The sequence below is a fragment of the Engraulis encrasicolus genome, chromosome 1 (assembly GCF_034702125.1).
Source record: "Engraulis encrasicolus isolate BLACKSEA-1 chromosome 1, IST_EnEncr_1.0, whole genome shotgun sequence".
Lineage (NCBI taxonomy): Eukaryota > Metazoa > Chordata > Actinopteri > Clupeiformes > Engraulidae > Engraulis > Engraulis encrasicolus.
In genome coordinates, this window is record NC_085857.1 from 33,611,791 (window position 1) to 33,629,394 (window position 17,604).

The window sequence follows — 17,604 nt, forward strand, 5'->3', positions numbered from 1 at the left end:
CCCACGGGGGCCCCGGTTCGAGTCCGGCCGGGGTCATTTCCCGATCCCACCCCGTCTCTCTGCCCCACTCGCTTCCTGTCACCATCTCAGACTGCCCTATCAAATAAAGGCATAAAAGCCCCTAAAAATATATATATAAAAAAAAAAGAATAAGGGAAAGTCCTATAGAAGATATTTATTTGTTTAGAAATCATAACACGCTGATAGGTCAGCCCGAGACTGTTGCAAGCCAACAGAGAAATGTGTACCCGTAAACGAACTCACTCTGCTTTCGGCTTTTGGTTGGCAGGAACACCTCCCCCTCCAAAACAAAACCTCTCTGGTTCTACTTGATTCACATGAATGACCTCATTGGCCAGGGAAAAGGTGACTGTCACAAAAAGGCGACAAGTTTGTAGGTATGAGGTTCAAATCCCACCCTTACCTCTCTCTACCTACACCTCTAGCCATGGCTGAAGTGCCCTTGAGCAAGTCACCTGACCCCACACTGCTGTAGGACTGAAACCAAATACCATGCATCTGAACAGCTTTAAGTCGTTTTGGATAAAAAAGCGCCAGCTAAGCGTAATGTAATGTTAACACTTCAACCAGTAACAACAACACTACCAAAGAAAAGCACTGCTAGATTTATGGCACCCAAAATGTGGGCCCCACAAAGTACCATACTCCCTTAGTGGGGACATCTGGCCCACACAATGGCTGTTAGGTGTGTACAACTAGGACCAAGGTGTCTATCTAGGATGTGTTCGAGCATGTATGCCTCCCTGATGCGTTCTTAGATAGCGTTGTACAGTAGGACTTACACCAATGTGCGCACACGCACACGCACACACACACACTTGATGTTTTCAGGTGTGTAGGGCGCTCTCATGTATTTTGGTAACAAACACATGCACACAACACACACACATGCCTCCCTCATTCACTCCAACATGGCGTTGTAGAAGGACTTATATCACAACACACACTCACACACACAGGTCCGCCCCTACCTTTGATGCGTTCGGGCGAGTAGTCCTCCCTCATGCAGTCCAGCATGGTGTTACAGAAGAGAGCACACACACACACACACACACACACACACACACACACACACACACACACACACACACACACACACACACACACACACACACACACACACACACACACACACACACACACACACACACACGCCACCCCTACCTTTGATGCGTTCGTGCGTGTAGGCCTACCTCATGCGTTCCAGCATGGCGTTGTAGAAGGACTTATTATACCACAACACACACACACACACACACTCTTGATGTTTCCAGGCGTGTAGGGCTCTCTCATTATTTTAGAAACAAACACACACACACACACACGCCGCCTCCCTACCTTTGATGCGTTCGTGCGTGTAGGCCTCCCTCATGCGTTCCAGCATGGCGTTGTAGAAGGGCTCATACCATCTCACTCACACACACACACACACACACACACACACACACACACACACACACACACACACACACACACACACACACACACACACACACACACACACACACGCCCGCCACCCCTACCTTTGATGCGTTCGGGCGTGTAGGCCTCCCTCATGCGTTCCAGCATGGCGTTGTAGAAGGGCTGGGCCAGCTCGGCCGGCATGGCCTTGTGGTAGTCGGGCTTGTTCCCCTTCAGCACGCACTGCAGCGTGAACTGGCTGACGCACAGCACCTCCAGCTCCCTGTCCACCACGCTCTTGCTCCACGCCCGCCCCGCGTCGTCCTCAAACACCCGCAGGCTGAGGATCTTACGCACCCTGGTGGCGGGGAGGGGGAGGGTAAGAGTATGCGTAAAGCCTCTTTCAGGGCACTTCTCAAAACCTAGTGCAATGCACTTCCAAGTGTATCAGCCTAATTAGTCACACCCAGTGATACTCTTTGGTGAACTCTACGGAATATCCAATCACTGGATGTGAATAATTAAGAGTATCCAATCACTGGGTGTAACTAATTAGGCTGATACACTTGGAAGTGCACTGCACTAGGTTTTGAGAAAGGCCCTCTTTCACATCAAAAAGATTAGAGCCAACTCCGACTCCCAACACAGGACACTGGTGGTGGGCGTTGGGATGGATGAAACACAGAGTAGCATTTGAGGATCCACATGGTTGTTGTGGAAAAATAACAGCATCCTCTGTACAATGGTGAGGGGTGGGTCAGAGATGGGGTAAAAATACAGGCTGAAGATCTTCTGCATGCTAGTGTGTGTGTGTGTGTGTGTGTGTGTGTGTGTGTGTGTGTGTGTGTGTGTGTGTGTGTGTGTCCCATTCCGAACTAGAACAATGACAGGTTGCAGGTTCGAGCCCCGAATGGTGAACAAGCGCCGATGACCTCAGTTATACACAGGAACAGGGGCGGAGCAGAGGGGCGGGCATAGGGGCCAGAAACCCCGGGCCTCAACACTAAGGGGGCCCCCTTACCAATGGCTTTGGATTTCTAAACACCTCAGAGAGGCCCTATTTGCGATATTTCATATTTTTAAATCATTAGGTGTGAGAGGGGCCTCTGACACATCTCTCGCCCCCCCCTAGTCACAATACCATTGCTCCGCCCCTGCACAGGAAGGAGGGTATTGTAGTGGCAATGAGGATGAGCGGGGGTTAATAGACTGTATTGTGAAAGACTGACACATAGGTGAAGCTGAAAACAAAACGCCGAAAAAGGGGCAGGTCTAAGATAGATGGTTTAATTGTACCACATTGCTGTGCAGAAGTGGTGAGAAGTTGACACTCTACTCACATGTAGTCCACATCCTTCTGCGTGTCCTCCGTGGATATGCCCAAAAGCACGCACAGACCGCGGCCTATCGAGCTGATCTGCTGCTCTCCAACTGCAAGAAATGTGACACATGTGGGCTTGACAGTTGTTGGGACGTGTGAAACAGCTGATCTGCTGATGCCAGATTACCTCCGTTGTGGAGATGTCGACATGTAAACTGTCTGTTCATGTTTACTATTACTTCATTGTATTATACATCGTATTCATTTTCACAAGGATTGCAAACTTGTAACCGTTTTGACTGCAGTATAGGGAGGCAAGTATCATGTTGCATCATTTTCAATAGCACTCTTAATGACAATGGCCCACCGCGTGGTGTTGAGTGTAAATAAAAGGGCTCAGAGTAGAGGTAAAGAAAATAATGTGCTTTGTACGCAACACACTCTTAACACTGATAACTCGGGCGTAGGGCTACATTCGTCCTGTAGTTCTAGTCATGCTTGCATGTTCATTCATTCGCACTGGTCACTAGTTGGGAAGTCGCATGCGGTTAAAATATAATACAGCACCGAAGCGACTATACATTTCAGAGACAAGATGTAACCTTTGACGACGTGGTTGTCACTCACCAGTCACGCTTGCTTTTGTGACTCTTTGAATAATGGCCTTCATTGTTTTCAAAGTTTGGATTTTGACAGCGAGACACAAGCTGAACAGCGCACCATTCACAGAAACAACTTTCAGCTTCCGGTTAGGGGAGGGACTCTTACCTCGTTGGCCAATCAGTGTCAGCTCTGCATTACAACAGAGCCGCTCTGCATTACAAGGCTAAACATCGCCATCAAGTGGTAAACCTGGGGTCACACAACTCCTGTACACCACGATTCTTTGGGAAAGATATGATAGATAAGACTATGAAAGATGAAATATATACATTTACTTTGAAAATATATAGGATATATAGGACCTTATACATGAGTAACATTCTTCACCATAAACAGGCAGGCAACGTGACTCAGCTTTAAAACAAACCTGTCAGTCATTGTGCCAGAATATTACAGAAAATGTAATAACTCCACATGCCATAACAAAAATGATAATGCATACCCTACAGTAGCCATTTAGTTACGAAAATGAGTACTCCAGGCTCTTCGACCTCAAGATTAATTTAATTTTGAGTAGCCTACTACTGAACAAGCTCATTTGAATACCACCCCCACATCCCTAACCCCAGTAGTTGCACTGCCAAACCATCAACAACAACAACAATAATAACAATAATTTTATTATTAATTTAAAAAAGACATTTTCTCACAGGGAACTAATACTGAAGCAAAAAAATAGGCAACAATGGAAAACACTGTGTATGTGTTCAATTCATTATTTACAGACCAAGAGAGTGCAATTATACTTTCATGTTTTGATGATGGATTTCATATTTCTACAACACTCATACATGTGGCTGGGAGGAGCGTTTTCCAACGTGCTTGCGGTCGGGAGCGTTTACGTGTACCTATAAGCCTATTAGTTTCTCTGTTTAATATTTTTGGCCCAGCACTCACACGTTGTTCACACATTCTCTCTCCCTCTCATGTTCACTCCAAACACCCACATACACCCTTTCTGCATCTCAGTCTGATTTGAACGAATGTTCATGTTTTTTAGGAAGGATTCCATGTTTTCAACAATGAGACAAACTCTCTCTCTCTCTGGGTGACTCAGTCCGACTTGAATTCTTCTGAATCTTTTGCGGCTTCTGCGGCAGCGGGCTTGGAGCCTGTGATGAAATTCATCACCCGTGTGGAATAGGGCACAAACCCCTCCTTGTACACCACTCTGGTGTCGTTGTATGTGGACTTGTAGTTCTTCACGTTGGGTTTCTCTTCCTCTTCAACGGGCTCCATTTTAACTGGTGGTGACAGACAAACACAAAGACGCATACATAATTAGCCAAGAGTATAAGCTTGAGTCGTTGTTAAACTAAATAAACGAATTAAATCATGTGCTTAGTGGCAGGATTGGGGTTAAAACAAAACAAAAACAAAAAATATGGGTTGTTGGTATTTTTTTGTAGCAGACTTCAGGTGCCAATAGATAATTTAATAAATTAAACTTGGACTTTGTCAGTAGTACATGAGATTTTTTTTTCTTCAGCCTTTTCCGAGATCCTGGTCATTGTAATGGGGGCAGGTGTTTGTTTACATTTCAAAAAAACATCTTGATTTATTCCCAAAAACATCCAAAAGATTACGTAACATCACCAGACAACTAGCAAACAGCGATACCTTTTGGGAAAATATTTGGAGCAGTCCTATGTTAAGATTTTTTAAAATGTAAACAAAAGCTGCCCCCATTAGAATAGCTCAGATCTCAGAAAGGGCTGACCCAAAAAATGTGGCATCACCGGGTACTGACAAGTCAAGGGTAGCATGAGTAATACAACAGCATATTGAAATTGACTGAAGTGGTCCTTTAACTGCGGTTGTACCAACCTGACTTCTGCTAGTAAAACATGTCATTGATATGAAATGTATTTTCCATACATTACAAGCCAGTATGACTGATTCACTTGTTTATAGTGGCAAATGTCTTTATTTTATCTCCCTCATATGTCACTTGATTTACATACACTGTCGTGTTTAATAAAGGTGTAAACTTGGTGTAAACTTGGCTACAAGGGAATCAGCTCAAGTTGGCACTTGACTTACACTGTGACGTTATTCAGGTAAGCATAGACCTCAAATATACCAATTATGACAAGCGTAGAGAGAAGGGGGACGGGATAGATTGAGACTACTATATGTCAATTTTATTTTTCCTCTGTATCTTGCTTAGACAACAGTGATTTCGTCATTCATGCCAATAAAACATCATTTGATTTTATTTGAGAGAGAGAGAGAGAGAGAGAGAGAGAGAGAGAGAGAGAGAGAGAGAGAGAGAGAGAGATGTGCATGTGCATGAGTGTGTTGAAGAACATGTGCTGGGTGTGTGCTTGTTACAATAAGAGAGGGCTGTCAATGGGGCGAAGGCTGTACGTGTACTAGTTGCAGATATGTGATGTGAAGGGGCATGCGGTATTGTAGTTGAGGTCTATGTGTGTATAAGGGAAAAGAGCTTTCAGTGCTGTGAGTAGTGAGGTGAAACAGGTACACAGCGTGTGTGTGTGTGTGTGTGTGTGTGTGTGTGTGTGTGTGTGTGTGTGTGTGTGTGTGTGTGTGTGTGTGTGTGTGTGTGTGTGTGTGTGTGTGTGTGTGTGTGTGTGTGTGTGTGTGTGTGTGTACTGTGCATAAAGCAGGCTGCTATGTACAGTGGAGTCTAGACACACCCCTTACCAAATAAGGTTTTCGAGATACAGGCCTATATAAATGACAGCAACACATTCAATTCTCAACCTTTTTCACCTTTAATGTAAACAATATTGTGTATAATACAATTGAAAAACAACCGGAAAGCTTGAAAGGGAAAAATAAAGAAAAGTAAATAACGTGCACAACTAAACTGGCAACAAGGGAATCAGCCCAAGCTAACGGTTGGCACTTGACCTACACTGTGACGTCATTCACTGAAATCAGGTAAGTATCGAAGTCAAATATACCAATTATGACAAGCGTAATTGGTTGGCCGTGGGACAATGGTTTGCACTCTCGACCCCGAATCTAATGATCGTGGGTTCAGATCCCCGTCTGTCTGGCGGGGATGCGATAATGCTAATGTTCAATGACTGCAGACAGGGCAGGTAGCATAAACGGTCAGGGTCAGTTCAATGAGCTGCAGTCAATTGAAAGAGAGTGGTCCTAAACGGCCAGCAAGCTTTTTTTATTTTCTATTCTATTTTTGGGGTCATTAACATGGTCAGCGTCTACCTACTAGTGTGCACATTTCGCAGATGGAAGCGCAGTCAAGTAGTCAAGACAACTATGCAGACCAATTGTGGATTCACTAGTTGTTGTAACTCGTCGTCACGCTATCGTCCATTTCACTGAATACATCTCTAAATAATATATGGGCAACCACCAAAACGTTTGTTGTCATGATGTTTTATATGCAATAGCCTACAATGTCATATATGTCGCCCCTGAAGTGATTGCCGTCATAATATAGGCTATATTTCATTTGGTGGTAAACTTTGACGCGCGTCTTCACCTTCAATCCAGCAACACAGGCTGCAACTACTGTTCAAGTTTTCACATTTCGCAGATGAAAGCAGTCCAGCTCAAATAGTTGGACGCAGAGTAGGCCTACAGATGCAACTTTTGTCGTAGCAGTCGTTGTAACATTGCACTTAAACGGCCATAGTAACTCAGCAAATAGTCTGCAACAATAACAGTAGTAGGCCTATTAGTATTTGTCACTGAGCGGATGACTAGAACTCTATTACTGTATAAAGCTCTAAGGCAGGGGTTCCCAACCTTTTCCAATTTGGGGCCCACTCGAAATTGTCACAAATGTTCGGGGCCCACTTCTGACCCGATTACGAATAAAACTCGCATAAATCAGCAGCAACACACACCAAAATGTGATTATAATTTTTAGAATATTATTTCAAGGCCCACTTGGTATACCTGAAAATCACTGCTCTAAGGACAGGCGACTGCATTTGCCTAGCCACGCAGCTACCCCACGGTGCAGTGTAGGCTAACTATCTGAGTGACTTCTACATTCTCCTGACAGCTGTGTTATATGAATAATGTTACCAAATAAACAGACTTAGCACAACGCAGTAGATTGAACGCTACATTGTTGCGACAGACTCGAAATTACGAGTAAGAATAGGGTCAAAGAGTATCAGGACAGAACAGGTGGGGTATGGAGACTCCCAACTGAGATCGCTCCCGGACGTGCGGTCCCAGGTGTTTCTATCACTCCCGGACGTGTAGTCCCACCCGATTATATTTCACGTATTATCATATACTGCCACATACAAGCAATTTAGGGTTAGGGTTAGGGTTAGAAACAAAAAACTAACATCAACAAGATAACTAGCTCCGTCATATGGCGGTGGTACCGATAGTCTGGCTAGTGGGAGCGAGATGAAAGGGGAGCGTCCTGGGTTGGGAGCGTCAATCAGGGAATCAGGACAGAACAGGTGGGAGCATCCATACCTTCAGGATCATCTTTGTGCGAGTATTTGTAGTAGACCAAAGATCCAAAAAGGCTCCAGGCTCCGAGAGCGTACACGATAGACGCACGTTTGTTCCATCTAAGCGCATCACCGGGCAGCATGATGCTTCAATTTTAATCGAGGAATTAAAAACGTCCAACTGTCATAAAGTCAGTGCTCACAAGGGCGCAGCCATGTTTGACAGAGCCATCTAATATCAGAGTTACGCCACTCCCATAGACCTCTATGGACCAATCTTTCCACAGCAATGGCGGCTCTCATGGAGCCTCACGGAGCGTTAACATGGAAATCCCCATTGACTTTAGTTCTATTAGAAGTTACTTAGTTCCAGGAGGTGGCCGTAGAACACAGAAAATGTGGTAAAGGTAATGTAATTTGTTTGTACTTAATCTTTGTTTGGTATGTGATGGTTCTGTGTTAGTTTCCAACAAACAGAAGTTTACTGTTAAGAAACATTTTAATCTACGTGAATCACATCACCAACCGACTTCCTGGTCCCCGGTTTGCGCAACTCTGTTATTAGATGGCTCTGATGTTGGATTGACTTCGTCATTTCCGATAGCTCTGTGTACAGACGGCGCCCTCTGGCGTATATCTAGAGCTACTGATTATATTTTTTTGTACATTTGCACATTTTCTTTAGGCCAGTAAGTATAATATGACCTAGAAGTCAAATGTTTATTCATTGTCTCATGGTGCCAGTGTGTACGTGTTGAGGTGCATGTGGTGTGTGTGTCTGTGTGTGTGTGTGTGTGTGTGTGTGTGTGTGTGTGTGTGTGTGTGTGTGTGTGTGTGTGTGTGTGTGTGTGTGTGTGTGTGTGTAGGTTTGACTTGAAAGTGGTGGGGACATGACAATGGAAAATGTTCCGATTATGCTTTTTTTGCGTTATACTTGTAACAAACTGGTGAAGACAAGCTAGGTTCATCTCAGAAGTGGTATGGACATGTCACCACCATCCACACACCTAAAATTACACTTGTGTGTGTTTGTCTCACCCTGCACATCACCCGTTTAGCCTCATGCCCTTTGGGAAGGGGTGCAGGAGCCTCTGGTCCATAACCTCCAGACTGAACAACGGCAGAGACGTTAAATAAGGTAGAGAATCAATCAAGAGTTTCTTCCAGGATCCATATGATGTAAGGCTCTAAACACCAATCCTATTACATGCCCCTTTAGGAGACTTAGAGAATGAATGGAGAAGAATGATACAGTCATGTCCATTTAGGAGAGAATCAGTGTTTCCCACAGAAATTTTGGAAACTATGGGGGCAGCCGGNATTTTAAGCCGGTATTTTTTTTTGTTGGTGGGGTGGGGGGGGGGGGGTCATTTTCGGGGGGGGGGGGGGGGGGGGGGGGGGTGTGCATGGATTTTCACGTGGCATAAATGTAAAACAATGAGTACAGTTTGATATTGGCACATGGAGAAACTAAAGGCCTACATTTCAGCCATTTATGTATGTTTCCTAGCCTAGAAATCTAGACGCCCCTAGCGACCGCAAACGGGTCTGGCTGCGCTAGGCTATATATTCCCAGAAATTACATAAGATTTTACCCATGACGTGTATAGTAGTACATTGTCAAATATATATCAAAAAAATGCAGTACAGTGATTCATTTCACACTTTCATTCGTCCCTCATGCAGGGGTCTATGCAATGAAAAAAAAATCAAAATAGGAGCACAGACAAGAATTTAGGAGCACTGTGAAATTGTTAACGCACAGACAAAAAGCGTCTAAGAGAGTAGCCTATGCGTTTTTCCCCACACATATAGGCGTACACATTCTACATGAGGGGTGCTGATCACAGGGCCAATTTTTCAAAATTCCTCCCAGTAAAAGGGCTGAGCAACATATTAAACATGTATGTCTATATTCACATTCATAACACAATAATTTCTATATGCAGCCCGATGTCTTTTCTGTAGTGTCAATGCAGGCCTGTCACCTAATTCATTATCATACAACTAAAACAAAGCCTGGGGAGTGTCAGTAAACTCATTCCACTGTCTCTTCGCTGAAGGTTTTTTTTTTTATTGCTCCCAAACCCAAGTCAACTACAACAACTTGACCAGGTTTTTGATCCCTCTTTGAAGCACTCATGGTCTTCTCTATGGCAGTGTTTCCCAACCAGGGGTACGTGTACCACTAGGGGTACACGAGCACACCCCAGGTGGTATGTGGAAAGATGTAATTTTGATGGGGGGACAACTGATTGGGGATTAATAGATAGATACTTAGCATTGGTTAGGGGGTACTCATGTTACAACAAAAAGAATTAGGGGTTACGCGAGACAAAAAAGGTTGGGAACCACTGCTCTATAGGATGTATTTACTCCAGGAGGAAAATGTGAAGGAACTCGTTTTAAAAATCGTTTGAAAAAAGAAAAAAAAAAAACACATTTTTTTTTAACAATTTCGGAAACTATGGTGGCCAAATTTTAACTATGGCGGTGCGCCATAGTTTCCTCAATGTATGGGAAACACTGAGAATGGAGTTGATCCCACTTTGTTCTAATGCTGATGCGAGCTACGACTTATCTTAGTCTACTACCACATTGAATATCTTAGGCAACAGCTTCATCCACCAGGCCATCAGGATGCCAGACTCTACCCCCCACTCTCTCTTAGCCTGATTATCATCGACTTTCAAATCTCTTCGAGACTTGGTCAGACCAAGAGCATAACAATGAACACTTCCTAAACAGCATGGTTGACCTGCCTCCCTTGTTTGCTACTGGTTGTTTGCTTCCTGACAAAATGAGGAGTTTCCAATTTTTCTGGAACTCAGAAACGATATTTTTATTGCTCTTGGCCTGACCAGAAGGAGTGCTGACGATGTTGCGGCACTAGGAAGGCGCGGCCTGGCTCTCTCCCATCCCCTGCCACCCTAACCACAGGGGTGTGAACAAGACTGTGGGAACTGCACCTTTTATTCAGGGGTGGGGAACGTTTCTCATTCGAGGGGCAACTTCAAATTGTATAAAGTCCTCAAAGGGCCGTACTATGAACACAAATCAGGATTTCCCATCACACTTTAGGCCTATATTGAAGGAGGCCACCTTTACAACAGACCCCACATTCACTAGGTCCCCTGAAAATGTAACTTAATTATACTGCAAATGTAATTTTTAAGATTGCTTTACAGAATATCCTATTTCATATGAAACTGCATGCATGACATTAAAATTATACCGAGGGCCGAAGAAGACGGCCCCACAGGCTGTTAACAGCTCGTGGGCTATAGGTTCCCCACCTACATACCTGCACCACACACACTGACTTGGGCCCTGCAATATACCACAATATATGCTAGTTCATGTTACCGCTGCTAATGTGACCTACTTGATTGTACTACTGGACTGTACTGCAACTTGTACACAAGTCTCACTTACTCCTGTCTTCAGCCTCGATTACTTAAAAATGTTAAATGATCAAAATGTTAAATTATGTTATTTATTACTTCTTTATTATTTCTTGCAGTCTGTTATTATATCTTTCCTGTTAATGTAAGTCCTATGCATGTCCATGTCTTTGCATGGGATTGAGAGAATCACAATTTCAATTCCCTTGTATAACCTGCGCATATGAAGAAACTGACAAAAAAGTTGATATGACTGGAGTTGTATGTGTTTAAGCAGATAACTGTAATAGTTTGTGTGTGTGTGTGTGTGTGACAGAGAGAGAGAGAGAGAGAGAGAGAGAGAGAGAGAGAGAGAGAGAGAGAGAGAGAGAGAGAGAGAGAGAGAGAGAGAGAGAGAGAGAGAGAGAGAGAGAGAGAGAGAGAGAGAGAGAGAATAGAATGGGTTCCCCCTCTGTACCAGTGATTTCTTCATTCATGCCAATAATTTGATTTGCCATTTGATTTGATTTGATTTGAGAGAGAGAGAGAGAGAGAGAGAGAGAGAGAGAGAATATGTGTATACACAGTGCATGAAGCAGGCAGCTATGTACAGTGGAGTCTAGACACACCCCTGTTGCCAAATGTAAGGTTTTCGTGATAAAGGCCTATAAAGCATGACAGCAATGCAAACAAATTCTCAACTTTTCCCACCTTTACTGTTAACAATAACGTGTATAATACAATTGAAAAACAACCTCAAAGCTTTAAAGGGAAAAAGAAAGAAAAGGAAATAACGTGCATAACTGGCAACAAGGGCATCAGCCCAAGCCAGAGTCATGAATAGGAAAGAGTTGTGTATATCCCATTGGCATACGTGGGCAAGGGGCGGGGTCTATTTTCCGTGTCATGGCTCCTCCCTGTAGACTTCAAGAAGTTCCATATCCGGAAGTGGGCTCCGTAGACTTTCGTTTGACTGTCGACACCTTTCTCGGTAAGTTGATAAATGGGAGAACAAATCGAAATGTTTTCTGTGTTTCAGTATCCGTTGTCTAAAGTATAGCCTTCAATTATGTAATTGCATGTGGTTTGCATGAAAATTGCGATGTCGATGTTAAAGACGAACGCTGTTTAGGAATGAATAACCACTTCTGGTAGCTTAAGTTAGCATAGCGGCTTGGCTCCTGTCCAACTTCACAAGTGGCTACAATTGAGTCCCGAATATTAAAGTACTGAAGTTGATGACCCCAGGTATTTCAGAAACCGAGAAATATATATTTCTGTTGAGTAAACCATGGATGTTTGCTGAACAGTTTGCTGAACAGTTTTGAAGTTGGCTAGTCGAACTACTATGCACAGTCCGTAGCCAGATGTGCACCGCATTGACAATGCGCCGTATACCTGTATTTCTCCTTTTAGCTCTGTGAAATCAAATAGTTTCTGATTGATTTGAATGAGTGGTGGATTAATGTCTATTTTTTTTGTCTGCCAGTCTATCACTCCTCTATCACTCATCTGTTTTGTGTGTTTGATTAGGGACTTTGGTTCGGCATACACTGCTGGCTGTACCTATTGTTGTCATTACTACCATGTGGGACACAGTAAGATGCCTTGTGAATCTAAGGTAATTATTGTATTGAAATTGACACGACATATATACCAGTATATGTGAATAGTCTGGTACTATATGTTTGTAGTTCATATGTGTAGGTCCAAACTCCATGACAGCTGATGAGGTATTGAAGGCACAACTGTAATATTTATTTCAAAGCAATTGAGGTTCAAGTAGGGAAGTGTGAAGGCATATTTGGCATTAATTTATAGGCAGGTGTTTAAATGGAACAGAGAAAGTAACCATTGAATTGCATTGTAGGACATTCCTAAATATCAATCATAACCGAATCGTTGCTGAAGAAATCGTTTTTCAAATCAAATCGGCATGAATGCTCTGATTTATACCCCTAGTCATGACTAGAAGAAAATAAAGACAAAAACACATTGACAATTTGTCAACGGTTTATTCTCCCTGTTTGACATGTTCATGCTGTGTCTTGAGGTTTTTTTTGTGTTTGTTTTTTTTTTGTTTGTTTGTTTTTTGCTATTGGTGGGGACTGCTATTGAGGAGGCTGCCGTGGCTGGAGGATGCTGTCGAAGGTGTAGGAGACTGCCGTGGCTGGAGGAGGCTGCCGAAGGTGGAGGATGCTGCCGTGGCTGGAGGTGGAGGTGGAGGAGGCTGCCGAAGGTGGAGGAGGCTGCCGAAGGAAGAAGCTTCCGTAGGTGGAGGAGGCTGCCGTGGCTGGAGGAGGAGGAGGCTGCTGTAGCTGGCGGAGGCTGGAGGAGGAGGAGGCTGCCGTAGGTGGAGGAGGAGAAGGAGGCTGCCGTAGGTGTAGCTGGAGGAGGCTGCCGTAGCTGGAGGAGGCTGCCGTAGCTGGAGGAGGCTGCCGAAGGTGGAGAAGGCTGGAGGCTGCCGAAGGTGGAGGAGGCTGGAGGAGGCTGCCGTGGCTGCCGAAGGTGGAGGAGGCTGCCGAAGGTGGAGAAGGCTTCTGTAGGTGGAGGAGGCTGCTGAAGGTGTAGGCAGAGACTTCTTCGCTTGGCTTTTGCTGCCCAGGTAAGCTTTATTGCTCAGCTGCTTTTCACTGAGGCACTTGCCCGCAATTCGTAGCCTCAGCCTAATGTATCTTCTCACCAACTTCCTCTTCACATCATGGCATGATGGTAGGCTGCTCCTTGTAGCCATGGCCTCCTCCTCCAACTGTTGCACAGTGCAGCTTGGTGTGTTGTTATTATTACTATGTGATTCTTTACTTCACTGATGACCCCTGAACAGATTGTCAGTGCCCTTCCTAACTTCATGTGTTTCTTTATTTCATTGCTCCAGCTGTGTCATATTCACTCATCATTGACTGATGACCCCTGAACAGATTTCCGGCCCTTCTTCATACACCTTGTCTTCCACCTTCACAGTCATGGTGTGTATATTGTTATTACAATGTGATTCTTCATTTCATTGCTCGTCTTCATACAGCTTGTCTCCCACCTTCATCTGGTTCTTCACTTAATTGCTCCAGGTGTACCATATTCACTGATAATGATATTTGTTGTTCATATACAGAAGCATAGACCCCTTTTACAGTTTTAATTTTCTGTCTATTTCAATGTTACACGTTGAGTATGACCGCTGCATGTCTGTGTTGTTGACAGGCACAACACTCAGGAGTGCTGTGAGTTGCATGACACCTGCAGAGGCTCCATACTACAGACTACTTCTACTCGGTACTACAGAAACCGGATCACTTGACAAGCCTGTGTCCTGTTTTGGCCTTCCACACTCTGTAGGATTGCATAGGCTCCATTTCTTCTCCCACATCACCATTCCAAAACAACTCCAGATGTTTCGTTTGTATTATGGCCAGTTTCTTTACATCTGTTACACTACCTGTGTTTTGCACCCAAAACTGGACTGCTCTATCTGTTTCTTGTTTTTTATCATTATCACTTGCATTGCTGTAAATATGTTCCATTAGCTCAGTTTTGCAACTATGAAGTGTACAGTTTTGTTGTTGTATTACTGTTACGCTGAGCAAAAAGAAACCTCAAACCTTACTCTTAGGCCTATGTGAATTCTTCATGCGTGTCGTGCTCTGTCAACAGTTTGATGCTTACAAAGCATTCCAAGTGTCTGTATGATGTTCTACCATTATGCTATGCCTTCACACTGTTAATAACAAAAGGTATACAGTATTAAAAATGCATATTCACACTAGGTTATTGTCTAACTTGGCACCATAGCAGTGAGCATCCAGTGTATTTCTGTGTTCAAAACATACATAAATACATTTTTTAAAAAAAAATAATTGACCCACTCAAGTACTGGTTATACAGTTGTTGTCTTTTTTTAATTATAATTTATTTAGTCCACATGACAGATCCATGGCCCTGCTCCATGCCACTGATTTAGAGTCGTATGTAGGGACTACACGTCTCTGCCCTGATCCTCTTCACTCTGCCTGCATGCAACGATGCATGTTTTTGGCAGGTCTGATGCAGCCTCATAAAGGCTAAAGCTGGCCTGCGTCTCACTGCTAGAGATCTATAGACATACAAGTGTATGTGATTAGTTTTTAACGAATTAATATTTGTAGTGTAAATAATGAACACAACGCTTTTGCGATTACAGTCAAAAGCTACCAAGAAAGTTAGCATCTCATAGGTAAGTGGCGGGCTCCTGGCTAAGCTAATGGTGATTTCCCTCAAAACGTGATTAAACACACCGGTTCTACGACAGTAGCGTGTAAACAACACAGTATTTTATATCACCTAGATGTACTAGACGAATTACCTAAAAAAATGGGATGGATCCCGTTTGTGTGCATATTTATTCAATGCTTGCCGTAGAAAGGCTTATTCTGCTCAGTAGAAGTCAATGACGGCTCTCTGTTTGTTTAGAACTTTAGCGTGTCTACACATGACTCTGACAGCCACTAGGTGACTTTGCCGCCGAGATCAAAGGTAGGCGTAACTCTGTTTATCAATGGCTCTGGCCTAAGGTAACGGTTCGCACTTGACTCGACACTGTGACGTCATTCACTGGATTCAGGTAAGTATCGAAGTCAAATTTACCAATTATGACAAGCGTAATTGGATTGGCCGTGGGACAATGGTTTACACTCTCGACCCCGAATCTAATGATCGTGGGTTCAAATCCCCGTCTGTCTGGCGGGGATGCGATAATGCTAATGTTCAATGACTGCAGACAGGGCAGGTAGCATAAACGGTCAGGGTCAGTTCAATGAGCTGCAGTCAATTGAAAGAGAGTGGTCCTAAACGGCCAGCAAGCTTTTTTATTTTCTATTTTTTGGGGTCATTAACATGGTCAGCGTCTACCTACTATTGTAGTTTGCATATTTCGCAGATGAAAGCGCAGTCCAGTTAAAATAGTAGACAACTAAATGCATGCAGACCAATTGTGGAAGCAGTCGTTGTAACTCGTCACGCTATCGTCCAGCGTAATTCAGCAAAGAGACTCAGAGGCTGTAACAATTCAGCATTAGTATTTAATGCCCCTGAGTGGAACATTTTATTAGGACAAGCGACTGCATTGTTTGTTTACATGGTCACGCAGCCAGCTACCCCAAGCGTCATGTAGGCCCAACTGCTATCTACTTTTATGTCAACTGGGTTGTATCATGAATGGATTTCGCACAACGTGTTATCATAGGCTATATATTTAATGTATTGGGCTAACAAACACTTGCAACAATCTCTCATTATAAATAAGAAAAAAGTCAAAATACTCTCAGGAGAAAACAGGAGCGAGCATCCTACCTTCAGGATCATATTTGTGGGCATATTAATTGTAATAGATTCAAGGTTCCGGAAATATCCCTGGCTATGAGGGCGTACACCATACGTTTATTCCATCTCAGTGCATCACTAGGCTGCATGATGCTGTAATTTTAAAGGATAAATAAAAGAAAAACGTCCAACAATCTTCTGTCATAAAGTCAATACTCACAAGGGAGCAGCCATATTGCGTTAACTTCGTCATTTCCGGTACGTCTGCGTAAATAAAGCCGTCTTTAGATCTACGGCGCCCTCTAGTGTATATCCACATAACTGATGAGCATTTTTTTCTACATTTGCTCAACAGTAGGCCAAGTAAGGCTAGTCATATGCCAACCCCCCCCTCCCCATTATTGTGTCATGGTGTAAGTCTGCAGGCTACATGGTGGTGCTGTGTGTGCTTAGTTGCATGTGGTGTGTGTAAGCAGACTAGCTTTGATTTCAGTCAGAGTGAGTCAGAGCTCACACGCCTTGTGTGAATGTCAAAAAGTGAATGTTGTGTGTATTTAAGGAGATACTATAATACTAATAGCTGAGACACACTAAGCCCAAAGTGTGTAGAACTATGCGTGTGTGAGAGCACCGACTGGCTGGATATTCCTCTGCATCAAAATGTAGCTCTCTCCAACTCTCAACACATGAAAACTACCGTTACATGAATGTCACTGTCTCTTATGGTTTCGTGTGTGTGTGTGTGCGTGTGTTTGTGTATAAGGACTACAAATTAACCAACTTTCTTTTTTTTAAAGACAGAAACTTTATGCATAGTAGGCTATTTTGACATACATGGTCAGGTCTGGAAAAAAAAAACATCTCATTCCCTTTACAGTATTATTAAAAGGTATTTCAAAAAACAGTGTACCAACCAGTTTTTAATGTTCTGTTTTCTCAGACACTTAAATACTACCGTAGCATAACACAGAACAGCTAATAAAAAGGTGCTGGTCCTATCGATAAATATTAATATGGGTGCATTCCAATATGCAACCTTGTGTCCTCCATTTGGTTTCCCCAAGTTTCCCTGCTGTCAGCCTAGCCAAAACAATTTTTGGGGGACTAT

At 43.5% G+C, this 17,604-nt stretch overlaps 2 protein-coding genes and 1 long non-coding RNA gene across 4 annotated transcripts in view; 1 reads left to right on the forward strand and 2 right to left on the reverse strand.

Moving 5' to 3' along the window:
• dtd1 (D-aminoacyl-tRNA deacylase 1) overlaps nucleotides 1-3,470 on the reverse strand; it is a 20,919-nt gene extending 17,449 nt beyond the window's left edge. The window contains exons 1-3 of the mRNA XM_063216235.1: nucleotides 3,371-3,470; nucleotides 2,763-2,853; nucleotides 1,545-1,780 (exon numbers count right to left, since the gene is read on the reverse strand). Of these exons, the coding sequence (XP_063072305.1) occupies nucleotides 1,545-1,780; nucleotides 2,763-2,853; nucleotides 3,371-3,413 (370 nt within the window). The 5' untranslated portion in view covers nucleotides 3,414-3,470. The remainder of the gene's footprint in view (nucleotides 1-1,544; nucleotides 1,781-2,762; nucleotides 2,854-3,370) is intronic.
• A 538-nt stretch (nucleotides 3,471-4,008) lies between these two features.
• On the reverse strand, nucleotides 4,009-8,001 carry LOC134450529 (small integral membrane protein 26-like). The gene is made up of 2 exons (XM_063200372.1): nucleotides 7,844-8,001; nucleotides 4,009-4,650 (listed from the first exon to the last, which is right to left on the reverse strand). Exons 1-2 carry the CDS (start codon nucleotides 7,962-7,964, stop codon nucleotides 4,460-4,462), a joined length of 312 nt encoding a protein of 103 aa, XP_063056442.1. The 5' UTR covers nucleotides 7,965-8,001; the 3' UTR covers nucleotides 4,009-4,459.
• A 5,611-nt stretch (nucleotides 8,002-13,612) lies between these two features.
• Nucleotides 13,613-14,804, forward strand: LOC134450540 (uncharacterized). Of its 2 annotated transcripts, XR_010035112.1 has the most exons (4): nucleotides 13,613-13,625; nucleotides 13,719-13,809; nucleotides 14,080-14,170; nucleotides 14,403-14,804. It is a non-coding gene; the product is annotated as an uncharacterized LOC134450540 (long non-coding RNA). The 2 variants fall into 2 exon arrangements; XR_010035111.1 differs by lacking the exon at nucleotides 13,613-13,625 and having other exon boundaries at nucleotides 13,680-13,809.
• The last annotated feature ends 2,800 nt before the right edge of the window (nucleotides 14,805-17,604 follow it).